Genomic DNA, 20,997 nt, shown 5'->3' with positions numbered 1-20,997 from the left:
AGCTCAGCTTGATCTCCGTCTCCTCTGCACTGCATCTCTTGTCTGCCTTATGCCTTTTGCTTGTTGGCTTTTTCCCTGCTCTGGTCTCCCCCTTCTCGTCCCCCCTTCACTCCAGCACCAGGCTGATCAGTCAGAATCACAGACTGCATCATACTCTAAATGTCCTGTTGAGCTGCTTCCTACACCAGAACCCTGCTTCTTCATGTGATAACACTGCTTGCTCATTGGAGGAACATCCCCATGCCACCCCTCAGGTGCTAGACTCCTCATCACATCTCAGCTCTCATCTCAGAGACCTCTCCTCTAGAGAGCCTCTCTGACCACCCTTTGTAGACTGGGGCACCGTTCCCCCCCAGAGCTCCCAGGTGTCCTCCTGGCATCCCCAGAGGGCAGTCCTGGACTCTACTCAGGTGTTCGGTTGTGTTCAGTCTTCATTTGGTACCTGGGTGAATAAATGAATAAAAGAATGAATGAATGATCATAGCAGCCCTACAAAGCTACATTTATGTCCCCATTTCTACTCTTCCCTGAGCTGCCCAGGGCTGAGCTCACACCTTGAGATGGCACCCTGGAGGTACCTTGGGTATGAGCTGGGAGGAGAAACCACCCTCCTGCAGAGGGGTATAAAGGCCAAGTACTGAGTCTCCTAAGTAAATTCTTGAATGGCCTGCACATGTCTGACACTCAGGTTCTAGAGGGCTAAGATTCCAGCAGCAGCAGCCTCCTTAAAAATAAACCCATATTCTTACTAGCAAACTTGGAGTCTTTCAGAGAAATTGACTAAAGCAGCAGGAAGTGGAGGTCTGGGTGGGTGGGGGTAGCCCCACAGAATCGTTGTCCTCCAAACCTGGTGTCCAGCCCTACCCCGAGAGGCCATCGTACTCACTGGATACCCGCCCCCTAGTTCAGGCTCTGCTTTCCCATGATGTGTTGGCCTTGCAACTCAGGAATATATTTCAGGGGCCCCCACCTCCCTGCTCAGTTTTCTAGAGTCAGGTGGCTTGAGCTTGGCTGGAGCCTTGGAACACTGAGTGATCCTGATGTTTTGGCTCAATTCAAGAGGGCCTGGTATCATTATCAATTCAAGGGCTTTGTTCACAGAGTTTAATATTTCAGGTGAATTCTGTGCTCAGTATGTGCTTTTGCAATTGCAACCCATGACTCTATGCCTAACGGGGTAAATGCCATTCTCCCATTTATCTATCCACCCACCTACCCACTCACCCACCCAGTCATCCACTCACCCACCCACCCATCCATCCACCCACCCACCCATCCACCCACTCACCCACTCATCCATCTATCCACTCATTCACCTACTCAACCCACCCACCTGTCTGTCTACCCATCCACCCATCCATCCATCCTGATTCTGACACTTGTCATTTCATTGGTCTTAGGCAAGTCTGTTCACCTTCCGGAACTTTAGTTTCTTCCTCAGTAAATTGAATCTAATGGTGCCTCATGGGGTAGTCCTGTGGTTAATTGAGATAATAGCACATGTGAGTTGCCTAGTGGAAAATACATAGTAAATAAACATGGTGGAAAACACATAGTTAATGTTATTTTCCTTCCCGCTTGAGAAACAGACACACACTAGCAAACTATAAAAAGACAATATATAATCAGGACAATAAAAGTGTGTGAAACCAAAGGCAGTAATACTATAAACTCTTGCCTTGTATTCTGTTTCATAAACTGTCCTGGGAGTTGATATTTAAAGCCACTTTGAAAAGTTGAGTATCCCAAAATATATTTGAAAAGTTGAGTATCCCAAAATATATTTGAACGGTTCAATGGGGATGCTGACCCTCTATAATAGGTTCATTCGAAATGATCCTGCTTTGCTACTTCCTCTTAGAAAGATAAACAAGCAGCCCACAATGGCTGCTGTGATGTTTTCTTTTAAATCTTGCTTTCCAAATGTAGGACTTGGCTGTTGGACAATCACCCGGGGGCTCGCTCCCCGCACATGCTCTCCCTGAATGCAGGAAGCTCTAGCTTGGAATTCCTGGGGCCTCATTAAGCCCGCTGTGACTAAGTGATCTTGCCTGGTGCTAAAACTGTTTAAAATGACTTGGCAACAACCAGAAGTCAGGTCTCTCTGTTTTTTCTCAGTTACTCTCTCTTTGTAACCCCCGCCTTCATGTCATGAAATGAAAACATCTTCCTTTCCGGATCTAGTGCAGGACAGCCCTCCTCTCTCCCTGAAGAAGCCTCACCCGGGTCTTTCTGGAGAGTTAGAGAGGGAAGCAGAAATCTGTCCCACTGTTGTTAATCTCTCCTTTGAATGAGACTTAACTCCTGGGAAAACTCTCCCCTATTCCAAGTCATTCTTTCCTCCCTTCCCCTGCCTCCCCCCACCCCCAACAATTAATTCTTCTGCTCCATGCTCTAGGCAGCCTCTGCCTTGGGCCTGGCCTTGCCACTGCTCTCCTCCAGACTGTGTCTATTTTCTCAACATGGGATGGAGGTAGGGAGGGAAGGAGAAAATTCCAGTCGAGCAGAGGCCATCAGAGGTTGACCATGGCCCTGTTTTAGGGGCAGGAACAGAACCTAGGAACTGGATGGATGAGAGGGAATCTAATATTAAGAATCCTTCTCTGTGCCAGACACTTGAAATAATCTTTCTCATTTGACTTTAATTCTACAATAATATATGAATACGCCTTCCTTTTAAAAAATTAGACCACTATAAGAATGCTAAATTCCCTTGACACCCGCTTGCAATCCATTCCCATTTCTTGCCCTTTTCCTGGAGGGAACCACTTGATTATTTTGTTTTCTTCCCAAATATTTTTCCTGGCCCAAGTGTCTAGAGCAGTGCCTGGCATGCAATGGGCGCTATACAGTGGAATGATATTCTGAAGGTGTGTGTTTTACATAAGTACTATGAATCCATAGATCTTCAACATCCAACTGCAGCTCCCTCCTTTGATAGTATTTCATTTCATGGAAATGCCAGTGTATTTGATAATCCCTTTACTGCAAACATCTTTTTGGTTGCAATTTTTTGCAGTTTCAAACAGGGCTGCAGTGAAAAGCCTGATATGGGTTTTCCTCAGAGTGTGGGCCGACTTCTTGCTGCAAAATGGAATTGCTTGGTCCCAGGGTATGAGCCTGGAAGATCCTATGGATGGAGGAGCCTGGTAGGCTGCAGTCCGCGGGGTCCCTAGGAGTCAGACACGACTGCACTTTCACTTTTCACTTTCATGCATTGGAGAAGGAAATGACAACCCACTCCAGTGTTCTTGCCTGGAGAATCCCAGGGACTGCGGAGCCTGGTGGGCTGCCGTCTATGGGGTCGCACAGAGTCAGACACGACTTAAGTAACTTAGCAGCAGTAGCAGCAGGGTATGAGCATTTTTAGTTTTAATGAGCACCTCGAGTGTTACCTTCCAGAGTGATGGCACCAAAGCAAGCCCTCACCAACACTTGACGATGATGATAATGCCCGCTTACAAGTGACAGTTGCCCAGTCCTGTCCGACTCTTCGCGACTCCATGGACTGTAGCCCACCGGGCTTCTCTGTCCAGGGTATTCTCCAGGCAAGAATAGTGGAGTGGGTTGCCATTTCCTTCTCCATCCCACTTACAAAGCACTTCACAAAATGCCAGATGTGTCCTAGATCATTTTAACGATTATGCATTAAATCTTCGCCAGGATTCCCTCGAAGCATTTCTATTACTCTTCCCATCTGATAGCTGAGGAAACTGAGCAGAGTGTTTAAGTAACTTGACACCACCAAACCTTTAATTTGTGCTCAGGAGGGGAAGTGACTTATCCAAAGTCACACGGTCCATAGCCCAGCCAGGTTTGGGAGAAGCCCGGGCAACTCCTCAGCTATAGAGTGCAGGGGGCTGGGAAACAGAGCAGGGTGGCCCTCGTAGACACCTCCCAAGTCACCACGAGACGACTACTTAGAGGATGCTGGGGGAGGGGTGGCGCCGCCCTTGCAGTGCGAGGGGACCTCTCCTTCCGGTCTGCCAGCATCCCCCACTACCCGTCCCGGGCTCCCTGCGGGTAGAGGGAGCCGCAGACCGCGCCCGCTCGCACAGCACCCCCTGGCGGCCCCTCGCGAGCGCACAGCCCGGCGCCCCGGGAGAGTAACGGGCCGTGGGGAGGGCGCCCGCGAGGGCAGGGAGCCGGCGCAGGGGCCGCCCCGGCGCGCGGAGATAAAAGCGGGCCGGCCGGGCGGCTGGCGCGATCTGCGCATTCTCCTATTGATTAGCAGGGTCTGCCCGGAGGCCGGGATACCCGCGGAGCGGGACCGGTACGGAGCGTAAGGGAGACGGAGCTGCCGGGTCTGTGGCCCCGTGCCGGGCTGGGCACCGTCCGCCGGCCGGACATCGGCCAGCCTGCTCCGGGGGTGCGTGCAGCGGGCGGCGCGCCAGGCAGCGAAGCTGAGCCGCGGGCGTCGGCGGCTGCTATGGGGCTGTGTTGCTGCAAAGACTGGAGGGGACACCTGCGAGCGCCCAAAGGTAACTCTTGGGCGCGCACGTGCGCCGCGGACTCGGGACTTATGCGCTCAGGCGAGGGGCGCGCGCCGCCGGTTCCCTCCTGCAGCCTGTGGAAGCTGCTGGTCCCGCCTCGGGGATTTGTCCGCAGAATTCCCTTGGGCCACCCGACACCTGCTTCCGCCGTGGAAAGGGCTCAGATGTGGCTGCAACTTCCCCCGGGTGACCGAACTTTGGAGCGCGCGTCTCAGAGTCTCCTTTTGCTCGGCGGAGTCCGGCTGGAGGTTAGGGTCCGGTCCCGGGGTAGGAGGGGAGCCGAGAGGAGGGGAAAGCCCGCCCTACGGGGTCCGGCGTGGACGGTGAGCGCCGGCTGCTGGTCCGCCAAGTCCAAGGCTGGGTCGGCGGAGCCCCTGGCTCCCGGCCCCGCCCGCAGGTCCTCTGCAGAGAGAGCCTGGTTTGCTCCCGTCGCCGCCTCTGCGGCTTAACCGCCTCGGAGCGGGGCCATTCATTCTCCTCGCCCGCCTCTGTCACAAACTTGGACCCAGGGGCCCTGACTCAGAGTTTTCCAAAAGTCGCGGGGAGCTGCTTGTGGAATGCAACGGGCTTGGAGAGGGTTCCAAGCCGAGAAACGCGCCGAGGACGTTGGCGGCTGCGGAGGTCCGGCCTCCTTGGGCAGTGGCCCTTCTAACTTAACCCTTGACTGGCTGAAACTATCCCTGTGGATTGCCAGAGACAAGATAATGCAACCCTTTACCGCAGCGCCTCCCAAGCTCGTGGGAACCTAAAACCCACCTGTCCCTTGCTTATTAAACAGATTGCCTAGCCTCACTCTGACCTACTTTCTGGATAGGCTCTGGGGAAGGGTCTGCGAGGCTGTGTGTTTAAGGGCTTCCCTAAGTGACTGGTGTGACAAGGTGAGTCTGGGAAGTCTTGCCTGTAAACTATAAGTTGGGCTCCGGCTTTACCAGATGGGCACCAGGTTTTTGTTCTTTGAAAAGTATATTCTGGATCCTGATAAAGAAAGTTTGGAATGTGTCAAGCAGCTTGAAGAACTCTTGTCCAGGTGATGATAAAGATGGCACAAATGTATTGGTTTGTTTCACAAAGAGTTTGAGGTCATTTTTAACATGAGAAGTAAATATAACAAAACTAAATAGGGCCCTACACTTCAACAGATCATATAGAGCAAAGAGAGAAAGACCCTCCCCACCCCCCCACCAGTTAATCTGGCCATAAGATAATATCTGTGGTTGAGCTTTTGTGCAGCTCAAATGAAATAAGACGAGTTTCTTGGTTCTCATTGCCCTAAAGCAACAGTTTTCCTAACTTTGATTTTAACAAGAAAAAAGAATTTTGCATGTGCATTTTCGTGTTTGGAAGGAATAGATGGAGGGCAAGTGTATCTTGGCTGCTGAAGTAACCAGGACCTCCGTAGGATTCAGAGGGCAGGATCTGGCTCATGCTGACAGAGGTCAGGCCAGAGCCCAGAGCACAGCAGCAAGAATTTCAATGGGGGCCTAGATCAGCTTTGGTCTTTCTGGACCATTTCTCAGTAAATCCTGTTGGGAGGTGGAACTTAAATCCTAGAAGCAAAGGTGGATTTGCCAGGGCTGGGTTAGGAAAGGTACTTACTCAACTAATAGCCTCAGAAGGGAGCAGTAAGAGGGTCTCCTGCTGGGGTTATCTTCTGGGACTATGGACCCCAGGTTGCACAATCTATGTGAGAAACAGGCCTGGTGCAGGCGTGTTTCCCACTCTGCTCCCATCCTCCCAACCCTTCCTAAGGCAGAGCTGGCCAATGCAGCCTGGGAGCAGGGACCCAGTCTAAATCACTCACAAAGTCCTGAAGCCCACCTAAAGTAGCAGAGCTGGACGATCCTGGAGTGAGAGGGGCTGGGCAGCACTGAAGTGCCAGAGTGCACCTGCCCTGTCCAGAGCAGGCAGCCAGCCACTGGCAAGCAGAAAGGATGGTCCAGAAATGGAGACATTTGTGGCTTTAAAAATATATATATTTATTTGTTTGGCCGCACTGGATCTTAGTTGAGGTGTGGAATCTTGCATCTTCATTGCAGCATGTGGGATCTTTACATGTGTCATGTGAGATCTAGTTCCCTGACCAGGGCATCAAACCCGGGCCTTGTGCATGGGGAACGCGGAGTCTTAGCCATTGGACCACTAGGGGAGTCCCAATATTTGGTTTTTTAATGTAAAATCTTCAAATGTTTAAATGTTGTTGCCTCATTGAACAAATTTGAACCCATGTGACCAGTCTGGCTGGGCAGGAGACAGTTTGGATCATTGTTCAAAATGAGTTCTACTATAAACAGGTGAGCAAGGTTTCCTTGGCCGTAACCTTAGAAATCATGAGTTATTAAACTTTGGGAGGCTTTTCACTGCAAGACTTCAGAACTTTCAACATATTAATTGATGCAAATGTGCATCTCCAAATCAGGTGGAGAGTGTTAATAGATACAGTCTTCAAACTTTTGCCCAGGGAACCTGCCTTTTGTAGAGCATCTCATGGCATCCGTATCTTTGAACACGTTTTGAGAAACACTTCTTTGGCCTGTGATTCAGTTGTCATAGCAGTGACACAGTCCATCTATTTTCAAGGGTTGTGTATGTAGGTGTGTGTGGGTTGTGTAGCTGTTACAAGCTACCTGTGAAGAAGCTTTCTGACTTTCCAGACTAGAAAAGTGTGTTTTTTCTTTAAGATCAAAAGAGAATCCATTAGTCATTGGTATACATTTCCCCAAGACAACAGATATTGTTATCGATTTCATTCTTGGATATTTCTGAATCAGACTTTTACAACAGGATATTTGACCTTGTTGTCCCTGAGTAGAAGTGTACTTGATAAAATCAGCCGGCTCAAGTAGTAAATTCCATAAAGAGAGCGGCAAAAATATATCACGTGCCAGAATCACTGTAGTGGATCTGGGCTTAATGTCTTTAAAATCCAAAGCCTGGCACTCTCTCCAGAGGACACCTTCTCTCCTGGTGGTGGTGTAGTTGCGGGGGTAGGGGGCATCCTGGACCTGGGGAGGGATTACTGTAGACACTTTTTGGGGGCATAATATAAATCCATTCACTGTCACATGCAGGTGCTATCATTTTCGCGTCCCTCCTCCCGAATTGTGCCTGACTGGTCGTTCTTACCTCCCCTGTCCAGCTATTCTCCTACCCATACGCCAAGTTTGGCTGTGAGTTCTCTGTTTCTCCCTCTGAACTCTGCAATAAGCGTCTCTTATACATCTCTCTCTCCATATACAATTGGAGCAGTCCTTGGTCCCTGGTGCTTCTGCAGAAGCCCAAAGGTCAGCGAGCAGGATCTGCTGTGCAGAGAAGGGTTACTTCCTTCTAAAAGCAGAGGTGAGCAAGCTTGCTCTGAAGTCTCAGGACATTGTCTCATTTCACTGTTTCTGGATGACATTTCCAGACCCTTCTGCTGTATCAAGCTCTGTGGTGGGTCTGTTCAGTGGCAGATTTCATTGTCTTCAACTTTGCATCGGGACCCAAGGCCAGGACTTGGAGGAAGAAGTGTTCCATGAGTGCAGCACTGAGGCAACTTTTGTCCAAAGCCGGGGAAGGGGCAAAGGCAGACTGGGGAACCCGGAGACCTTTGAGGTCTGCTGGTCACCCCCCATTGCTACTCTTTGCCAGTCACGCTTCCTGCTGGTCTCAGCACTGGGAGCCCTCCTGTCTTCGGGAATCTTGCCCCCGTCGTGTCCTCTCTGTTCTGACCGAGCACCCTCACGCTTCCTTCCACTGACTCCTCCTAGCAGCCGGTGAACCTGCTTTCCATCTCTCATCAGAACATTTTTTTGTTTAAAGTCTCTTGCCCTTAGGTGCTCCACAGGCCTAGCCCACCTCTCCTTCGCTCCATCACCACCACACCCTCCCCAGGGACAGTGTGCTGGCCCTGCCTCCCGTTCTGCTCCTCCTGCACTTATCTGTGACCCCACACTAGTGGTGGACCTAGTGAACAGTACCACTGCTCCAAGCACCCGAGAGCCTGCCCCACGCCCTTCCTCCGGGATTGTGCCTGCCTGGTCCTTCATACCTCTCCTGGCCAGCTATTCTCCCACCCATACACCAAGCCTGGCTGTGAATTCTGTTTCACCTTCTGAACTCTGCAATAAGTCTCTCCCACACATCTCACCCCAGGTCCCAGTGGCTTTGATCACCTTTAAGGAAAGAGCCCCCAGATCCTCTGCCCCTCACCTGTGCAATGCCCACCTTCAGCCTGCAGATCCAGAACCCCAGCTGGAGCCCCTTCTCCCAGTTTCCTGGCTCTCAGCCCTGCCCTGGGTCATTTCCCGTGACCAAAGGCTGACAGCTCCTGAGATCCTGCCCAGGGCTGTGACCCAACCCCACCCCCAAGGCCACTGAACTGCTTGTGCAGACCCTCATCATCTCAACTGTACTGGCTTTCTCAACTGGTCATTCCAAGTTTATCCCTGCATCTTCTAGTCCTCTGCCCAAGCCAGCATCCCATGCATGGCTCCTGTCACCTCATGTCCCTCCTCAAACCACATCTTGGCCTCACAGAGCTTACAAAAGAAAGCCCCGCTTCTTAGCCTTGCTGGTGTTGCCTGATACCCCTCCCCAGCCCCTTCCCAACCTCCCCCCACCACACAGCCTGGACCTCCCTGGCCCTTGCAAACACCATGCCTTCTCATGATGCCTTCAGTTGAGCCCTAGGAAGGTGGCCTGCATCTGGAAGCAGCTCTGAAACCCTGACCCATGAGCCTGGTCCATTTCATTCAGTCTAGTGCCTGGTTGGTGTGGGTCTGTGCCCCCTAGCTGACAGTTGTCTTGTCACTTCTGTGATCTGGCCCTGCACTTGGCAGACAAGCTGGCAGGAGAGCAGTTGGTGCAGCAGGAACAGGGAGACAGTTGTGCTCACCTGCACCTGTTTCCGTCTCCTGACGCCCAGGGTCCCAGAGGCAGTCCAGCTGGGAGAGTCCAGCCCCACCTGGTGTAGCTCTCCGAGTGAGAGTGAGGCACTGACATGGACTCCTTGTCCGTTTCCTGATATCAAGGGCTTGTCTGGCTGTCTGGTGGCCAGGGCACAGAGGCCAGTAGGCGGGGCAGGAATGCTGTGACTGAACACAGTTCAAGGTGGGCAGAGGTGCCCCTTGCTGACCTGGAGGAAGGGGCTGCCATCCCAGGGTTGGGATGCCATCCCAGGGTTACATAGGTTCTCCTCTGTAAACGTCTGTACAACCTCTGAGCCCACTTTCTTGAGACAGTTCCATTTTCCGCAAACTCTTCCAAGATTGCTAAATTAGGCCATCTCGGGCAGTTCATTTAACGATCATTTGTGGCACTCGCTCCACACCAGGCCTAGTGCCTGGCATGAAGATAAAGAGCTTGGGAGGGTACAGTATCCACCCCCACTGTGTTCACAGCCTGACGAAGCAGAGACCCAGGCCGCAGAAGGTGATGTTACAGGCTGAGAAGAAATGTGGGGAGAGCAGCAGGCCTGCATGCTCTGGGAGGGCTGATGCCCAAGCTGAGTCTCACAGGACGAGCAGCCAGAGCAACAGATGTAATAGGGAAGGGCTTCCCAGGCCCGCGGAGGTGGGTCAGGTCGAGGCTGCCCCAGCAGTACAGCTCCCCAGCTGCTCCTTCTCTGCCACTGCTCCAGGCTCCTGCACAAGGAAACATTGGACTCACTTCTGCCCCCATCCACTCGGCCCTCTTGCTGGCAGCCTTCTCAGAATCACAGTGATTATTCCGCCCAGGCCTCACTTTGAGCACCAGGCTCACTTGACGCCTCCATTGGTTGTCTCCTGGCCTAGAGAGTGGCCAAAGCTGATCAGGCTAGATCTAAACACTCACTTCCATTTTCCTCCTCCAATCTGCCCATGCCAGGTTCTGCCAGTTGCATTTCCAAAATCCATCTGAATTTCTCTACTGTCTCCATCCATGCGAGCTCACCGGGTCCAGCCACCAGCCTGCCGCCCAACCACTGTAGTGGTCTCCTGGTCTTTCTGCTTGGACCCTCCCCATTCCAGTCCATCCTCCAGCTGCAGCCAGAACCTGCTCCAGTGACCCTTGGGGTGCCGTTGCCCCTTGATCAGAAACACTCAAGGGACTCCAGTGGCACCCACTGTGAACTCTCAGTGTCAGTTTTTCCTGAGAGGCCCTCCTCTCTCTGACCCCTGGTATTTGTGCACATGCCATCCCTTGCCTTTCCTTTAAAACACCTATCACAAGGAATAAGTATTTGTGTGTCAGTTTGCAAAACCTGTCCCTTCACAAAGTGAAGCCCCCTGGCGGGAAGGCAAGACAGGCTCTGTCTTTTCTCTCCTTTGGGAAGGCTGGCAGAAGCCAGGCGAGAGAGCCCGGCAGCCTGACTCGACCTTAAGGATGTGATGAGCTGAAGAGGATGGATGTGAGGTGGGATGGGTGTGTCAGAATGTTTGAGCCTCCTGCTGTACGATTGTGCTTGAAGCCCAGAGCCTGGAGGCCTCCTATCTGTGGCTCAGGGCTTGGAGGGTCACAGTTGCTTTCCAAGAAGTGTCCCCATCTGTTACCTCTTCCCCATTCAGATGTCCTGGGGTAGCAGTCTTGTGGGTTTCTCAAAAAGGGAAGCAGGTTCTGGTGAACTGTTTGGTTCCATTTCCTAGCCAAGTACCCCAGGCCACCTCTCACCTCTCTGAGCCTCTGCATCTTCACCTGTAAATGGCGACAGGCACGCCAGCCTCTCGGGTTGTCAGAAGGCTGGACGACAATCCTAGTACTACCCTTCTTGAACTGAGTTACCACTCCGAGCCTCAACTTCCTCATCTCCAAAGAGGGAAGGAGGCAAAACTGGATGATCTCCGAGGTCCCTGTCAGCCTGAACCTCAGATGGTTTTTTGAGGAAGCTCGGAACTGCTCTGTGCTCTTAGCAGCGGGGCTTCAGAAGGTCAAATGCCTTTTCCTACCTGCTCAGAGAGGGGCTCAGCCAGCACTCATCTAGGGGTGAAGGAGCGATGGCAAGGATAGGTCAGCGGTCAGAGTTTATGAGCAGGTCTGTTTAACCAGCACACAGCCATGGTCAACACTGCTGTGACTGGGGTTGGAGGGTGGACTTATGGCCTGAAGAGGAGTCAGTCCTGGAGGAGCCTGAAGTCCTTGACCTTGGCCATTAGGGCAGCAAGCCTCCCAGAGAGCTCGAGTCCTAAATTCCTGGAGGGAGAGGGCAAAAAAATGCTGATGTATGTTTTCCCATCCTCTTTGTTTGTAGGTCCTTGCACCATAAAGGGATGCCCTTTCAGAAATGCTGGACCCCAAATGGGGAGCATCCAAGTAAAGTGAACCCCTAAATAGTTCTCCTTATCACACCTGCCCCAACCCAGCTATGTAGCTCATGGGCATCCTGCCTGAATTAGACCTTTTGCTGGACTCTTCCCCCAAACACTCATCACCTGACTCTTTAAACATCTTTTTTGAGATATATTTCAAATATGATAGAATGCATTTATTTAGACTGTAAAGCTCTGTAATTATTTTAATATATTTAGAGTTATGCAACCATCACCACAATCTAATTTTTGAACAGTTTTATTACCCCAGAAAGAAACCGTTTGCCCATTAGTAGTCACTTCCCATTCCTAAGACAACCCTCGCCCCTTATCCTGCAGGCCCTGGCAACCACTTAACAGCATACCTTTGTATCATATGTGGCCTTTTGTGATTGGCTTCTTTAGCTTAGCATAATATTTTCAAGGTTCAGCCATGTTGTAGCATGTTATCACTACTTTATTCCTTTTTATAGCTGGGTATAGTCCATGCATGGTTGTGTCCGACTCTTTGCGACCCAGTGGACTGTAGCCCACCAGGCTCCTCTATCCATGAGATTTTTCATACAAGAATACTGGAGTGGATTGCCATTTCCTCCTCCAGGGGATCTTCCCAAACCAGAAATCCAACCTGTGTCTCCTGCATTGGCAGGTGGATTCTTTAGCACTGAACCAACAGTCCATAGTATGATTATGCCATATTTGGTTCATCCACTCATCAACTGGTGAGCATTTAGATTGTATTTTGCTAGTGTTTTGTTGAGTATTTTCATATCTGTATTCACAAGGAACGTTGGTCTATAGTTTTTTTTTTTTTTTTCTGCTGTGTCTTTGTTTTTGTTATCAATATCAGAGGAATACTGGCTGCACAGGAATTGGGAATCATTTGCTCCTCTTGTGCTTTTTGGAGGGGCTTGTGAATAATTGGTATTAACATTTTAAGTGTTTGGTAGAATTCATCAGTGAAACTACCTGATATTCATCCTTTAAATGAATAGTAGAAGTCATTAGTGAAACATTTTGGGGGATGTTTAAATTATTAACTTAGTCTTATGTTAAAGGTTTATTTCTATTTTCAATTTCTTCTTAAATCAGTTTTGATATTTATATCTTTCTAGGAATTTTTCTTTTCATCTAAGCCATCTAATTTGTTGGCATAAAATTGTTCATATCATTCCCTTGTAATCTTTTTTATCTCTATAAGGTTGGCAGTGATGTCCCCGTTTTCATCCTTGATTTTAGAAATTTAAGTTTTGCTCTCTTTTTCTTGGTCAGTCTAGTTAAATTTTGTCAGATATGGTCATCTTTTCAAAGAACCACACCTTGTTTTTATTGATTTTCTCTATTTTTGTAGTCTTTGTTTTACTTATTTCTACACTAATCTTCATTATTTCCTTCTATTTGTTTGATTTGAACTTGGTTTGTTGTTTGTCTAGTTTCTTAGAGGGTAAAGTTAGGTTTTTGATTTGACATCTTTATTATTTTATAATGTGGGCATTTATAGCTGCAAATTTCCCTCAAAGCATGCTGTACTCCATAGGTTTTGATATGTTGTGTTTTCATCTCCATTCATTTCAAAATGGACTTTAAATTTCTGTGGTTATTTCTTCTTTAGTTTATTTAAGAGTGGGTTGTTTAATTTCCACATATTTACGAGTTCTCTAGATTTCCTTTTTTATTGATTTTTAATTTCATTCCTCTATCATCTGTATTCTATCATCTATACTTTACACTCTATCATCATTGAGTATACTTTCATATTTTGTTTCATTCAACCCTTTTAAATGTTTAAGGCTTGTGTTATGATTTAACACATGGTCTGTCCTAGAACACGTTCCACGTGCACTTGAGAAGAATGTGTGTTCTGCACTTGTTGGGTGGCGTGTCTTATAAGTTAGGCTTACTTGGTTACTTAGGTCGTTCAGCTGTCTGTTTCTTTATTGATTTTCTGCCTAGTTGCTCTATCCATTATTGAAAATGGACAACTGAAGTTCCCAACTATTATTTTTGAATCTTACTTCAATTCTATTTTTACTTCATAAATTATGGAGTTCTGTTGTTAAGGCATATTTGTTTATAATTTTTATGTCTTTATGCTGGATCAGTCTTTTTTCATCATGAAATCTTCTTGTTTGTCTCCACTAACATTTTTGTTCAATAATTATGGCTCTCTTTGGGTATTGTTTGTATGGTATCTTTTTCCATCATTTCACTTTTTGTTTACTCGTGTTTTTAAATCTAAATGTGTTTACTATAGACAGTATATAGTTTGCTTTTTAAATCCATTCTGTAATCTGTTAATACTTTTCTGTTGGAGTACTTAATACATTTACATTTAATGTAATTACTGACAGTGTGGATTAATGCCAGCCATTTTGCTATTTATTTTCTATGTGACATGTCTTTTTTTGTTCTTCTATACTTTCATTACTGCCTACTTTTGCATTAAGTAGATATTTTCTATGTACTGCTTTGATTTCCTTATTGTTTCTTTACAGTATTTTAAAAGTTATTTTCTTACTCTTTGTTCTGGGGATTACAATTAGTCTTTTAATTTAAAGCAGTTTAGTACAGAGTAATGGAGAAGGCAATGGCACCCCACTCCAGTACTCTTGCCTGGAAAATCCCATGGACGGAGGAGCCTGGTAGTCTGCAGCCCATGGGGTCGCGAAGAGTCGGACACGACTGAGTGACTTCACTTTCACTTTTCACTTTCATGCACTGGAGAAGGAAATGGCAACCCACTCCAGTGTTCTTGCCTGGAGAATCCCAGGGACTGCGGAGCCTGGTGGGCTGCCGTCTATGGGGTCGCACAGAGTTGGACACGACTGAAGTGACTCAGCAGTAGCAGCAGCAGCAGCAGCAGTACAGAGTAACACTCCGTTAACTTCATTCGCATACAGAAACTTTGCTCCAGTGTAGCTCTGTTCCCGCTCTCTCCCTTGTGCCATTATTGTCATACTTACTATATCTTTATGCATTATAAGTCCATCACACAGTTTTGTAATTAATACAGTTTTCCTTTGATCAGATAGAAGAAGAGTGCTACAGAAAAATACATATATACTGTCTTTTACATTTAATTATAGTTACTTTTATTGATATTCTTTATTTCTTTATGTAGATCCAAGTGATTATCCAATGTCCTTTTTTTTCACCTTTGAATTTCTTGTACTACTGATCTGCAAGGACAGAGAGTTGAATCCTCCCATTTTTTGTTTATCTTGGAATGTCTTAATTTCTTCTCCATTTTGAAGATGGTTTTGATAGGTGTAGAATTCTTGGTTGACAGCCTCTTTTCTTTTAGTGTTTGGAAAATGTCATCCCACTGCTTTCTGGTTTCCATGGTTTTTGATAAGATATTAACTGTTATTGAGAATTCTTTGTATGTGATGAATCATTCTGCTTCTTTTAAGATTCTGTCTTTAGATAGTTTAACTATGATATATCTGGGTATGAATCTGTTTGAGTTTATCATACTTGGAATTCATTGAGATTCTTGGATCAACAATGTTTTTCAGCAGACCTGGGAAGCTTTTGACCATTACTCCTTCAAATATTCTGTCTACCCCTTTCTTTCCTTCTAAGACTCCCACTATGTGTATCTTGGTACACTTGATGATATCCCATTAGTCTCAGAGGCTCTGTTCATTTTTCATCATCTTTTTTTCTTTTACTCCTCATATTGCATAATCACAGTTGACTTATCTTTAAGTTTACTGATTCTTTCTTCTGCCAGCTCAGACATGTTGTTGAATCTCTATAGTAAATTGTTCATGCTACTTATTGTTCTTTTAAACTTCAAATTTTCTATTTAAATCTCTTTATTTATATTCTCTATTTGGTGAGCTGTCATTCTCATATCTCCCTTTAATGCTTTAGACATAATTTCTTTGAACATATTTATAATAGCCAATTTGAAATCTTTGTCTAGGAAATCTAACATCTGAGTCAAGAGTAGTTTCTATTGATAGCTTTTTTCCCCGTTGTGTATAAACCACATTTTCTTCTTTTTTTATGTATCTTATAATCTTTTGTTGAAAAGTGGACACTGTAAATAATATAATACGTCAACTCTGCAAATCAGATTCCCTTCCCTCCCCTGCTTTTGTTATTGTTGTAGCTGTTTAGTGACTTTCCTAGACTGAATTTATAAAATCTGTAGTATACAGCCATGGAAGTCTTTCCTTGATTAGTTTAGTGGTCAGCTAACGATTTGTCAGAGATACCATTAAATGCCTTTAACCAATAAGTCTTCTACTTTTTGCTAAGTGTGTGTGTGTGTGTGTGTGTGTGTGTGTGTGTGTGTTGGGGCACACCTTCAGTGCTTAGGTAGTTTATGACTGTGACTTAATCTTCACTTCCTACTTGCGCGGGGACCTAAAGTTGGCCAGAGGTCAGAGACTGGGGACCTCCCAAGTCTTTGCTGCTCATAGACGCGAGTCTACACATGTACATGGCCTTGTAGGTATCCAGAAAAATGTCAGAGTTCTTCAGAGCCCCCAGTATATTTCTCCTTCCCCATAACTTCTTTTTGGCTAGAACTTATTTACCCCAATTAGTATCAGTTTTAGGCAGCTGTAATATTAAAGAATTACTACCGACTTCTTTTGACAGATGCCCTGGAGATAGGGTTTTTCCACAGAGTGAGGTCAAATAATGACCATGCTTTGTAAATGGGGCTTTTTTGGGGAGTTGTCCAGTTGTGACAGTGTCCCAGGATAGGACTTTCTAAGATGCTGTTTCATCCCAGGGTATGTGGGTAGGTCCTTGGCTCTTCTCTGGTTCAGGTCTTGTCCGTCTTACCTCACCTTACCTAGATGCTAAGTGATGACTTGGGGGTGAGTTAAGGTGCCTGAGGGCTTGGGCTCAAGTGGGTAGTGTGAAATGTTATAAGCTCTTGCATCTGGGAGTTGGACAGACCTGCTGAATTCTGGCTCTTCCTTCTACTGTCCTTGCAGCCTTGGGGACAAGTTACTTCTCTGAGTCAAAGAAGGATGCCTTTGTCTGTAAATTGGGATACCAGCAACCTCACCAGTTTGTGTCAAGGGAAAATTTAAATTAGTCTCTGTATATGAGGCTGCTTGCACACAGAAAAATGTTCAATCATGAAAATGATTATTATTTGTCTTAAGGCTTAGGGTAAGACTCTAAAAAATGATGAGGCTAGTGTTGTTTTGTTGAAATGAAAGCAATGATAAACCACGTAGCACCCACTGTGTGCCAAACCCTATCCCAAGTGCTTTGTACATAAGAATTCATTTAGTCCTCACCATGATCCTCAAGTGGATTCTTTTACAAGTCTCAGTTCAGTTCAGTTCAGTTCAGTTCAGTTCCTCAGTTGTATCTGACTCTTTGCGACCCCATGGACTGCAACTCACCAGGCCTCCCTGACCATCATCAACTCCCAGAGCTTGCTCAAACTCACGTCCATCGAATTGGTGATGCCATTCAACCATCTCATCCTCTGTCGTCCCCTTCTCCGCCTGTCTTCACTCTTTCCCAGCATCAGGGTCTTTTCCAGTGAATCAGTTCTTCACATCAGGTGGCCAAAATATTAGAGATTCAGCTTCAGCCTCAGTCCCTCCAATGAATATTCAGGACTGATTTCCTTTAGGATTGACTAGTTTGATCTCTTTGCAGTCCAAGGGACTCTCAAGAGTCTTCTCTAACACCACAATTCAAAAGCATCAATTCTTTGGCACTCAGCTTTCTTTATGGTCCAACTCTCACATCCATACCTGACTACTGGAAAAACCATAGCTTTGACTAGATGGACCTAAGTAATGTAAAAAGTAATGTCTCTGCTTTTTAATATGCTGCTCAGGTTGGTCATAGCTTTTCTTCCAAGGACCAAGTGTCTTTTAATTTCATGGCTGCAGTCACCATCTGCAGTGATTTTGGAGCCCAAGAAAGTAAAGTATGTCACTGTTTCCCCATCTATTTGCCATGAAGTGATGGGACTGGATGCCATGATCTTAGTTTTCTGAATGTTGAGTTTTAAGCCAACTTTTTCACTCTCCTCTTTCACTTTCATCAAGAGGCTCTTCAGTTCCTCTTTCCTTTCTGCCATAAGGGTGGTGTCATCTGAATATTTGAGGTTATTGATATTTCTCCGAGCAATCTTGATTCTAGCTTGTGCTTCATCCAGCCCGGCATTTCGCATGATGCCCTCTGCATATAAGTTAAATAAGCAGGGTGACAACATACAGCCTTGACGTACTCCTTTCTCAATTTGGAACCGGTTCATTGGAACAAGTTCATTTGGAACAAGTCTCATTTAGAGATGAGGAAACAGGCATAGAGGCCCTTGCCCCAGGCCACTCAGAGCTGAGAATCCAACTCAGGCTGTCTGGCACCAGAGTCTGCCATTCTCACACGCACAGTTTCATTTTAATGCCACACAGCTCCAAGCCAGGTATTCACTTTGATGACGGCAGTGGAGAACACTCAAGCGAGAGTAAGATGAAAAGTGGCATTTGCCCTTTACTGATGAAACTGGGAATGAAAGGACTGGATACTCCCGAGTCACATTCACTTTGGAAAAAGTCAAAGGGTAGTCTCAACCCAGCAGCTTCTCCTTTGTAGCTTCAGTCAGGCCACAACCCCCAGCCAGCTTCCTCTCTGAGATCAGGCACACAGAGGACCTTCCCCCCGTTGGAGTTCCTCTTGGGCTGGAGACTGCAGCCCTTCCCTGGAGCTGGCCGCTGTCCCAAGCACAGCCATTGCCTGAACCTGCTCAGACTTTCACAGGGACTGAGGGCTTGTTGGGGGTGGAGGGAGTGCTGCAGGCTTCAGCCCTGCACCCCCTCTCCTGTTAGCTCTCCATGCGAATGCCTTGGAGCTGGCAGCAGCGGGAGGGATGGTTAATAACTTGGTGCTCACTTTGATACACCAGGGCCATGAAGATGAGGTTGCCCCCGGGATTCAGTTCAGTCTCCTATAACCAGCCCAGTCACAATCGCTGAGATATGGTGGCCCCGCCTGTCGTGTGACTGTCTCTGCAAGTGCAGAGCACCAGGTGTAGCTCAGGAGCTGGCACAGGGGCCCCCTGCACCCATTCCCCACCTTCCTTCCTAGCCTCTCACCAGGAGGGCCCTCACCTCCCAGCTCCCAGACACCTTCCTGCCCAGGAGGGCTGCAGGCATGGCAGACATGCAGAGAGGGAGCTCACCAGAAGAGCTCAGAGGTTTGTAAACTGCTGAAACATTCCCAAACCAGTTAGTAAATTGTCACTGCCCGCAGCCTCCCCACTGTCTAGGACTGGCCACCTAGGATCAGACGTGGCTTATGGCCCACTTTTGTTCTGTTTGATCCTGGTCCCTGCAGAGCCTTTATTGAGGATTCCGAAAATTTTTGCATTCCAAAGTTTGCATCAGCAACTTCTGGAGGTAGAGAAACTTGAACACGGACAGATCTTTGAACTTAAGTCGTTTCCACTTCCTCAGTTTACTGTTGGAGACAGTCAGACTGAAAAAGACCAGGTCACTCTGCAAGGTGGTGCAGATGAGGGGACAGCCTTGGAGTCAGGCTGCTTTGGGCCCGAGTCCTGACTCGCCCACTTTGACCTGCAGTGCCTCTGACCATACACCTGGACTCTAGGCCTCAGTATCACCTGGCCAGGAGATCACTGCCTCACCAGGCTGTCCCCGTGCAGTGAGAGCATGGAGGGAAGGTGCCTGTGTAGGACAAGAGTCCACAGTCTTCCCTAGGACAGAAGGCTCTGGAGTCCTCTGCGAGACACCTGCACCTCTGACTCAGTGGCCACGTGCCTACAAACAGGCCCCTACCTACCTCGTCCCAATTCAGTGTGGGGAACAAGAAAGCTCTTTTCCAGTATAGGCCTCCTGGGGAGAGGTAAGGAGAGCATCTACTCTTGAGTTTCATCTTGCTAATGATGGAATCATGGGGACTTAAGAGATTACGGGCTCAGATGGGGCAGGAGTGGGTGGATCCCCAGAGATTCACCTAGTCTGACCTCATTTTCTAGGGGAATGTTTTTAAAAGCCCCCTAAAGAAAAAATGACTTGCCTAAGGTCCCCCACCATATCTGTGACCCAGTTGGGACCTCACCCTTGGGTCTAGGGACCCCCTGCTCTTGGTTCTGAATAAGGCTACCTAACTTCATTCTGGGAGAAGGCAATGGCAATCCACTCCAGTACTCTTGCCTGGAAACTCCCATGGACAGAGGAGCCTGGTAGGCTGCAGTCCATGGGGCCGCAAAGAGTTGGACACAACTGAGCGATTTCACTTTCACTTTTCACTTTCATGCATTCTTCGGAGAAGGAAATGGCAACCCACTCCAGTGTTCTTGCCTGGAGAATCCCAGGGATGGGGGAGCCTGGTGGGCTGCCGTCTATGGGGTCGCACAGAGTCGGACACGACTGAAGCGACTTAGCAGCAGCAGCAGCAGCAGCAACTTCACTCTAATTTAGTCATTTAATTTTGAATTGAGGACAGGTTTGTGCTGGGCCACTTACAGGGCTGGTATCACACCTTATTACTCCAAATAGAGTACTAGAAGGAGGGAGCCAGGCATACAGGGGTCATACAAGGCAAGGGTGAGGGTGGGGCAGGGAGCTGATGGGGAGCCACTCTCAGGCCACTCTTGACAGCTGGATGGGCAGTCAGCCCCTTGGCCATAGAGCCCCCTCACCGCCCCCACTTAGAATGTGCTGGGGAGAGTTGGGGGAGGGGAGGAAGGTCCAAGTAGCTCTGTTAAAAATCCTTCCTTCGTTGTCTCAACATTTCCAAGTACCAGACGGGCTTAGACGTAAGCCTCTTTTTCGCTCAGGCTGTGGCCTCTCTACTGTCCTGCTTTGCTCATTTGCATTGATACCACAGCCCTGATGTCTTTGTGGATTCACAGGGTCGAGAGGGGTTCCCTTAATGCCTTCCAGGTTTCCCCTCCGTACTTCAGAAACATTTTATGAATGGAATGCACACATGTATTAGATAAATGGTCTTTCATCTGGGAAGAAGAGAGGCCAACATTTGTTGAGCTCCAACTGTGCCAAGCACAGCGCACGCTTGGCTTCTGGTTTGCTTCAGCCTTCCCTGCAAGGGACGTCCAACGCTATGGATTTTAGAGGTGAAGAAATCAAGACCCTGCAAGGTAAATAATGTGCCCCAGCCCACCCAGCTGGTGGTCAAGTTAAGTCTAAACTCTGCTCTGAATGACTCCAAATTCAGGCTGTTTATCTGTTCCCTAAGCTGTCTTTCAAGTCTTAAGAATGGAGTCTTCT

The 20,997-nt window shown here is 47.8% G+C and overlaps 1 protein-coding gene across 6 annotated transcripts in view; it reads left to right on the top strand.

The window, feature by feature from the left end:
- Nucleotides 1–20,997, top strand: part of ARHGAP22 (Rho GTPase activating protein 22) — a 176,160-nt gene that overhangs the window by 94,671 nt on the left and 60,492 nt on the right. The window contains exon 1 of one of the 6 annotated variants that reach the window (XM_061161995.1): nucleotides 4,231–4,481. The exons of the other annotated variants lie outside the window; for them this stretch is intronic. Within the exon in view, the coding sequence (XP_061017978.1) occupies nucleotides 4,430–4,481 (52 nt within the window). The 5' untranslated portion in view covers nucleotides 4,231–4,429. Of the gene's footprint in view, nucleotides 1–4,230; nucleotides 4,482–20,997 lie in introns of those variants that run through there. 6 annotated transcript variants of the gene reach the window in all.

Source organism: Dama dama, chromosome 15 (genome assembly GCF_033118175.1).
Source record: "Dama dama isolate Ldn47 chromosome 15, ASM3311817v1, whole genome shotgun sequence".
Taxonomy (NCBI): domain Eukaryota; kingdom Metazoa; phylum Chordata; class Mammalia; order Artiodactyla; family Cervidae; genus Dama; species Dama dama.
The sequence above is the reverse complement of the archived record's forward strand: the minus strand, read 5'-3'. Positions and strand labels throughout refer to the sequence as shown.